This window comes from Cordyceps militaris (genome assembly GCF_000225605.1).
Source record: "Cordyceps militaris CM01 unplaced genomic scaffold CCM_S00003, whole genome shotgun sequence".
Taxonomy (NCBI): domain Eukaryota; kingdom Fungi; phylum Ascomycota; class Sordariomycetes; order Hypocreales; family Cordycipitaceae; genus Cordyceps; species Cordyceps militaris.
This window is the reverse complement of record NW_006271971.1, coordinates 4,247,942-4,255,348: the sequence shown is the minus strand read 5'-3', so window position 1 is coordinate 4,255,348 and position 7,407 is coordinate 4,247,942. Positions and strand designations below refer to the sequence as shown.

At 57.6% G+C, this 7,407-nt stretch overlaps 3 protein-coding genes across 3 annotated transcripts; 1 reads left to right on the top strand and 2 right to left on the bottom strand.

The window, feature by feature from the left end:
• Positions 1 to 618: 618 nt before the first annotated feature.
• On the bottom strand, positions 619 to 2,412 carry CCM_04953 (glucosidase 2 subunit beta precursor; the record flags this gene model as incomplete). The annotated part of the gene is made up of 3 exons (XM_006670099.1): positions 619 to 1,265; positions 1,319 to 2,254; positions 2,319 to 2,412. 3 exons carry the CDS (start codon positions 2,410 to 2,412, stop codon positions 619 to 621), a joined length of 1,677 nt encoding a protein of 558 aa, XP_006670162.1.
• Positions 2,413 to 2,842: 430 nt separating this feature from the next.
• On the top strand, positions 2,843 to 3,988 carry CCM_04952 (uncharacterized protein; the record flags this gene model as incomplete). Its single annotated transcript, XM_006670098.1, has 1 exon — positions 2,843 to 3,988. One exon carries the CDS (start codon positions 2,843 to 2,845, stop codon positions 3,986 to 3,988), a length of 1,146 nt encoding a protein of 381 aa, XP_006670161.1.
• A 294-nt stretch (positions 3,989 to 4,282) lies between these two features.
• CCM_04951 (C2H2 zinc finger protein) lies at positions 4,283 to 6,794 on the bottom strand (the record flags this gene model as incomplete). Its single annotated transcript, XM_006670097.1, has 2 exons — positions 4,283 to 6,388; positions 6,450 to 6,794. The coding sequence occupies 2 exons, from the start codon at positions 6,792 to 6,794 to the stop codon at positions 4,283 to 4,285; spliced, it is 2,451 nt and encodes an 816-aa protein (XP_006670160.1).
• Positions 6,795 to 7,407: the final 613 nt, after the last annotated feature.

Genomic DNA, 7,407 nt, shown 5'->3' with positions numbered 1-7,407 from the left:
CCAGCGGGTGCGCAAGCAGCAGGTACGAGAGCAGCGTGCCGGCGTAGTAAGCGCCCGTGACGGCGCCCTTTTGCGCCGGGGCCGGGTCGTGCAGCGCGTGCCGCCAGCCGCGGTGCACCAGGATGGACGCCAGGATGCCAATGTTGTAGCCCCAGAGCGACGAGCCCAGCGCCAGCTGCAGGCAGATCCGGTAGAGCCGTCGGGTGCCGGCTGGCTGCGCCGAGACGGCCATGGGTTTTGGGACGTAAGAGTACTAGGGGAAAATCGGTTGATGATAGGTCGCAGGTTTACAGAACCGGTGCCGCTGGATTGGCTTCTTTCGTTTGAAGCGACATTCATGGTGGACATGTTTCCGATGGTGGCCGCAGCGTGCGGAGTGTGGCGCGCACTGTATGGAAAGGACCACGTTCTGTTCTGCATCAATACACTCCATCCAACAGCCGCAGCATATAACATTTAAATTGAAATTCTGTAAATTGCGATGTTCTTTATTTCATCTCAATGTAAGACGATGCATATACCCCCATGGTACACATCCATCAATTTACACAAGCTTCATGCACTGAGGCACTCTATATCAGCCAGACTATCTAGCGGCTCTATATTCCCAGAATACAATTACAATTCATCCTTGACATGCGCTTTCCCCTCTACCTGCTCATCACACGCCGCCGGCGTGCCCACCTCCATCTTGTAAACGCACTTCTCCGCCTCCGTCACGCGCCACACCTCCTCCTTGTCCGAGCAGCCCAGCCAGACGTCCGTCTTGCGGTTCGGTCCGTTCCAGCAGGCCTGTCCGTCCTCGTAGCGGAGCACCATTCGCGCGCCCTTGCCCAGGCTCTTGCCGTCCAGGCGCTCCTCGTCATCGGCCGTCTCGTAGTCGATGCGCTGGAAGTTGCCCATGTTGGTGTTGCCGTGGCCCTTTTTCGACTTTTGGCTCGTCTTGTCCAGCCAGCACAGCTCATACGTGTACTCGCCCGCGTCAATGTCAATGCACTGGCCCTTGAGCGCGCGGAAAATGCTGGACGGGCCGTAGTCCTTGGCCAAGTCCGTCTTTTCGTTCTCGACATCTTGCTCCTTCTTTTGCAGATCGCGCTCGGCATTCTCCTTGGCTTCCCGCGCTTCCCGCGTGGCCTGCGACTCCGAAGCCGAGTTTTGCTTTTCGGCCAGCAGCCCATTCTCGACGAGCCAGTCGCGGAGGGCAGCTTTTTGGTTCTGAATAAAGTCGCGAAGGAAGGCGGGAAGGTAGGCATCCAAAGTGTAAACTAAAAAGTAGTTAGCAGAGTACGACATCACAAGTCAGTGCGGCGGTTCTTACTAATGTCAGAATCGTCGTCGGAAGACTCAAATTCGGCCCAGTTGATGCCGCTGTGCTCGCCGTCTTCGGCCAGGACGCTCGAGACATCCTCGTCGCCTGTGTCGGGCTGCTCGGCTTCACGCGCGGCAAAGTCTTCAAACGACTTGACCGCCGCCTTGACGCCCTCGTCGTTGAAGTTGGGGTTGTACTCCTCCTTGAGCTTGCGGAGGACCGTGTCCAGCTCATTAACCTTGTCGCGCAGCTGATCCCGCTCGTCCGAGACGTTTTTTAGGACCTCGCGCAACTCGTTGACACGGGTCTTGGCCTGTCCAAGCAAGACGCCCAGCTTGCCACCACCACTACCCGCCTTGACAACCCTGTTACGATCCTTTTTCTGAAGCTCCTTGTATTTCGCATCCAGCGCGACCTTTTCCGCCGATGCCACACGAATGGCATTCTCCAGCTCAACAATGCGGCTCTCCGTCTGCATGCGCAGCGCGGCCGAGTCGGCAATCATCTTGGCCCGCTGCGTCTGCGCGTCCCTCATTTTGCGGTCCTTTTCCTCCGCGAGCCGGCGGTGCTCCTTGCCAATCGCGGCGCAGCGGTTCTCGCACGTCGTGCCGCCCACAGACGCGTACTCTTCGGTCCCGTCGCAGCACAGGTCGTAGTCACAGATGCCGTCGTTGACGTAGAGGAACGGCACATATGTCCCCACGTGGCCCTTGTTAGCGCACCAGAAGCCGGGGAGCGCGTGTGTGGCGTTCGTCGTCCCGGAGCTGCTGCCGGGTAAGGGCTGCTGGGGGGAGAGAGGGTCGATGTGTGCGCAGGCGGCGGTGCCAGGTTCGTCACTCCCATCGGGGCAGTCGCAGGTATTGTCGTTGACGCGGCTGGCGCTGATTTCGACGTCGGGGTTGGTAATGCAGCGGAAGCTGTCTTTGGATTGGTAATGCGAGGCAACTAGACCATGACTTGTCAGCACAAGAGAAGAAAATCATCATCGTGTCCGGGCTGGTTGGCATACACTCTGGGCCGACGCCGCGGGGGACGCTGCCAGCAGCGGCGACGGACAGGACACCCATTGCCGTGAGGACGGCGAATTTCTGTAGTTTCTGCATCGTTTCCGTCACGTCGTCTCCGGTGCGCGAGCGAATTGGGCGGCAGCCAAAAATGTGGCGGGCGGCGAGGGGATGGACAGATCGTGAGACGTGGAATCAGGAGCGCTGAAGCAAGCTGCAAGCTGGCATATGTACGCACATACATAGCTCGAGGCCACTGTACCCCATTTCAGATCACTCCACAGCAGCCGTGCTGCACCACCGTCTCAGGACCCCTACCAGGTACTAAACCTCCGGGGCGGAAAATGTTCGGCACCGAGGCCGTCTTCAGTGGACGGCGGCAATAAAAGGTCAACCGGCTGGTAAGTGCCCCTCCATCCCACCAAAAAATTGCAGGAGCCTCACCACCCCCAACAAACAGCACCATGCGCCCTCGACTCTCCAACAGTCCCAGAAGACCCGTCACCCACCCGGTCTGACCAACCCAAGCATGGCTTCCTCCTCGTCCTCCAAGCCAGGCGCTGCCAAACGCCTGCAAACCAGCACCGCGTCCACGCTCGCCCTGTGCAACCAACTCGCCGCCTCACTCGACACCATCTACAAGGACCCCTCCAGCGCCGTAGGCCCCTCCACCGACCTCAACATCGTCCCGCTCGACCTCGCCCGCGACGCCGCCACCCTCGTCCGCGCCCACGCCACCAAGCTCTCCCTTCTCCTCCTCAACGAGCCCTTTACGCCCTCGGCCGTCGCCGACGTGCTGCAGCAGCTGCTCGCCGGCGGGCCCCTGCTGGGCCTCGCCTCGGCCGCCGAAGCCTGCGACGCGGCGCGGTATACGGCGTTTTTCCGCAAAGAGCTCGCGTGGCGCGCGCGGCGCGTGCTGCTCTCTCTGGTCGAACTTGTCGGCAAGATTCCGCAACACGGTGTTGCCGGAGGCGCGGGGGACAAGAGCAGCTTGCCGGCGACGGGGATACTGTGGGCGGCATGTGACGATGTCGTGGCGCTTGTCGGTGGCGGAATTGGTGGTTATTTTGTCAAGAGTCTGGAGGAGTGGCAAGATACCCTGAAAGATGTGTCGGAGGAGCTCAGGGACTGGGGCGACGAAGAACCCGACGGCGACGACGACGACAACGACAACGACGACAACGATGATGATGATGACGACAATGACGACAAAGCCCACGAACCCAACACCGATATACAAGACACCGCCTCCTCCACCCAAGCCATGCTCGACGATTTCATGAGCGCCGGCCAAGCCATTCCCCTTGACGATCCCCACAGCATCCGCCCGCGTCTCGAGTCCACCCTCCGCCGCGTCCGCCTCGTCGTGCTGCTCTACCAAGCCATCAGCAAGCGTCGTCTGCGCAAACTCCCTCCCTTACCGCCCTCCTCCACCAGCAACCTGCCGCAGCGACTCGATGAGGCCGCGCAGGTGCTCGGAGCGCTCCCCGACGCCTTTGGCGACCTCGCCTCGGCCTTTTACGACATGGAGCCCACGCCGATTGACCGCGTCGCCGAGGACTGCTTCGTCAAGGCGTGTGCCGCGGGGGAACTGCTCCGGGTCGCGTGGGATGGTGGCGAGGACGAGTTTTCAGAGTGGACGGAAAAGTTCAAGGCGGAAATCAAAAAGAGTTAGCGTTGGGCAAAGGCAACCCAACCAACCAAGCATTATGCGACATACATACCAGCCAGGCAGCTGCCACAAGCAAATAGAAATAGAAATCGCTAGGCAGAGGCAATTATAATTCAATCTTTATATTTACAATTATTCGTCCGCGAGTTCGCTGTACTTCCCAAATGCCCACGCTGTTGCTAAAAGTCGGAGCCACAAGCTCCTCACTCTAAGAAGCACGAAGTGTCTCCCTCTCAGATGCAACTACCCATTTGCAAGAAAATTCTATGCTTGAGCCGCTTTCTCCAACTTGTTCACTCATTTCTGCTGTTTTGTAGTCACCGCTTCCTCCATAAACTCCACCATGTGAGGGGACTTGGCATCCTTGCCTCGATCCGCGTCTTGACGCGATATCAAAGTCTCTTCCGTATATAGGCTGCGCTGAGCCTGTGATTTTTCCGCTTCTTCGATTTGCGCCTGCGAGGCAGCCTCTTTTTCGTCATGCCCCGGAGCAAGCTCGTCCTCTTCCCTGACTTGGGACAGGGGACGTGCCTGCGTCTCTTGCGTGGCATCGCCAGGGCCCTTTCGTGCTGTACCCTCATTTTCCTCTTCAAGTGCAGTGCCTTGGTCGATATTGACACCTACAAGCTCCGCCAGACTCCGGAAGTTAAATAGGGGCTCAGATTCTTCCCCTTCGCGTCTCTCCCCACGACTCTGACCGATGCCTTCCAGGTGCAGAAATCCTGGGCTCGAAAAACTACCCGGCGCAGAATCCGCAAGCGAAGATCCTAGCGAGGAAGCATTGCTCATTTGTCGTAGGTGCGAGCCGCCGCTCCGAATAGGGATCGCAGACGATGAACTTCCCTCTGCTGCGGCATCAGTTTCACCCCGATCAACGGATTTGCCTTTTCCGTGGCCGTCTCCAGAGCTGCCGTTGTGAATGTTTTGCGACGACGCCTCTGTGGTGTCCCCTTTCGATACTTGGGAAGCGCCTTGGACTGTCGCGTCCATTCGCAGCTGACTTGCGCTACTATTGCCTCGCTTCCTGCCAAGTCCAAGTGAAAGTGAAAGGCTGCTACCACTCGCTCCGCTGACACTTCCCCCATAAGGATCCTTTGCCGCCTTCTTGGCTGCCTTCTTTTCCGCTTGTTCTTTTTTCTTCGCTTCCTTGCGCATGGCCTTGGCTTCCTTTTTCTTACGATCTTCTTCTGCGGCAAGCGAAAGTCGAACGGCTTCCATGAACATCATATCTTCCAGTTCGTCCATTCTAAAGCGCCTATTCCCCTCTACATCCGAGGGAATCTGAGTCCGGTCAGATGATTCAGAGGCTTCCGTTCCGTCTGCGGCCATAGATCCAGTCCCAGGAGTGCCGGAGCCAGAGCCGGAGCCAGTTTGGCGACGGTTAAAGCGTCCAGTGCGTAGCATCGACCGTTGGTCACTGCCTCCTACCAGAAATGCGGCCGTGTGTAGAGCCGTAGCCGCTGCTGCCCGACGGGCCTGGTGTGCACGAGCGGTCGCGAGTTTGGAAGACCAGTCTGGCCGAATCCGATCAGTGGTGATAACATTTGGTGCATTAGCGGACAAACTATGCCCTCTCCTGCGACCAGTCTGAGGCACCGAACTTGGATTAGGTGGGGGATGCAGTGAGCTTTGAGAAGACATAGGAGACCTTGAAGAGGATGAGGCGAGATTCATAGACGAGGTTGAATAGACTAGCCCACGGCGAAAGGGGGGTGGGTCGTAGGTCACGCCGAAGTCGGGCTGTTGGCAGTAGGGGCAAGCGGACGGCACTGATGTAAGCATCTCAGATAGATTTTCGGGATTGACTTCTTGATGAGAGTCTCGCTCTTGTCCATCCGGGTGATGCTCTGGGAGGTGGGGGTCGGCGCGCTTGATTTGAACAAAGCATTCGCTGCAAATCGCCTGGTCGCAGCAACGCGTGCTGTTCAGGTAGGGGGGGTATGATAGGAAGCAAATGGGGCACTCCGTTGCGTCCTTGTATAGATAAACCTCGAGGAGCTGGCCGTTAACAAAGGGATCCTGAGGAAGCGCGGTTTCTGCAGGTTGTAGTTCAGCGGAAGAGGCGTTTCTTGAATGCCCAGTCAAAGCCATGGCTAGAGCCTTCGCCCTCGGCTTTAGAGTGCTCCGAGTCGGGGTCCCTGGGGAGGCTAATCCCGATGTCGTGCCAGATCCGCTATGGTCCGAGGCCGTCGACATACTACGTTCGCCCATTGGGACAGTGAGATTCTGCAAATTGCTCTGGCTTGGATTTCGATTGTGCGGCTGTGCGATGAGTTCTGGTGGAGGGGGCTCATCCGCTGCTGGTACGGGGAGACCTCTGGCGGCGGCCACCAGCTGGTGCTCTGCCCAATTGTCGGACCACTCATTAAGGCCACGCCAAAAGGGCGCGAGTCTTCTCTCAATCTGTCCGATCAGGTTAGTTTTCCGCAAGAGTCATGATGTGAAGTACCCGGGCATGGCATACCTGCAATTGCCGTACCACTGGCTTATTGAAGTCCTCAGTCCCCATATATGTGCCTAGAGTCACCAGATAGCCGCCATCGACATGTTCCTCTTGAAGGCTCCGTTCTCGGTCCTTGAGGCGGGTCGCACGCTCCCTCTCGAGCCTTCTTGCTTCCCGTTCTTGCTTGGTTTCTCTATGCTCGAAGGGCACATTCTGACGGCGATCTCTTTGACTTGATGTGCTGATGCCAAGAAAGGATGTATCGGTACGGGAACGGTGGCGAGAGCGGCCATCGCTGGAGCGGTGGCCCTCATGAGACTCGCCGGCTCCGGGAGGCCGGCTCTCTCGGGTGTTGCTGTTACCCATTTCGAACAGAGTATGGAAGAATATGGATGCAGTTGTTTTGTATTTTTTTTAGTCGCCGTTGGCCGGAACCGTTTGCTGAGGTGGAATCGGGCTGTCCGCTAGTCTCGGCAAGCTTGGGCTCGTCCCATGTATCATTGACCGGTGTAAAGAAGTCCGAATTTCGGAATCAGGGGTTTTTGGCTATTTCGAGGGCTGAGAGATGATTTGAATAGCTGTATTTGCTAGGAAATGAGTATTCCGTTGAGCAAACCAATGCCGAGGAGGGAGGGTCTGCTGCACCTACAAGAGTGTCGGCGCTGCCGGAATCTAGGTCAAGCGTTGCGGAGACGACACGCGAGCATATCGAAGCGTGGAGCGATGATTTTTGAGTCGTATTGATACCTCGTTAAGACATGGAGGAGATTTGTAGGGATACCGGTAGAGATGCGACCGAGCAACGACACGCAGCCAAAGTTGGGTCGCTGCGGCGACGGGGAAGCGAGACACGGCGTACAGGCAACAAAGAAAATCGGTGCAACGATAGTACAAGAATACTGGGTTGCGGGCGTATGATTGAGATGAAGCAAGAGACAAAGAAAAGCCCGATGATGGCGAGGCAAAGCACCGAATGTCG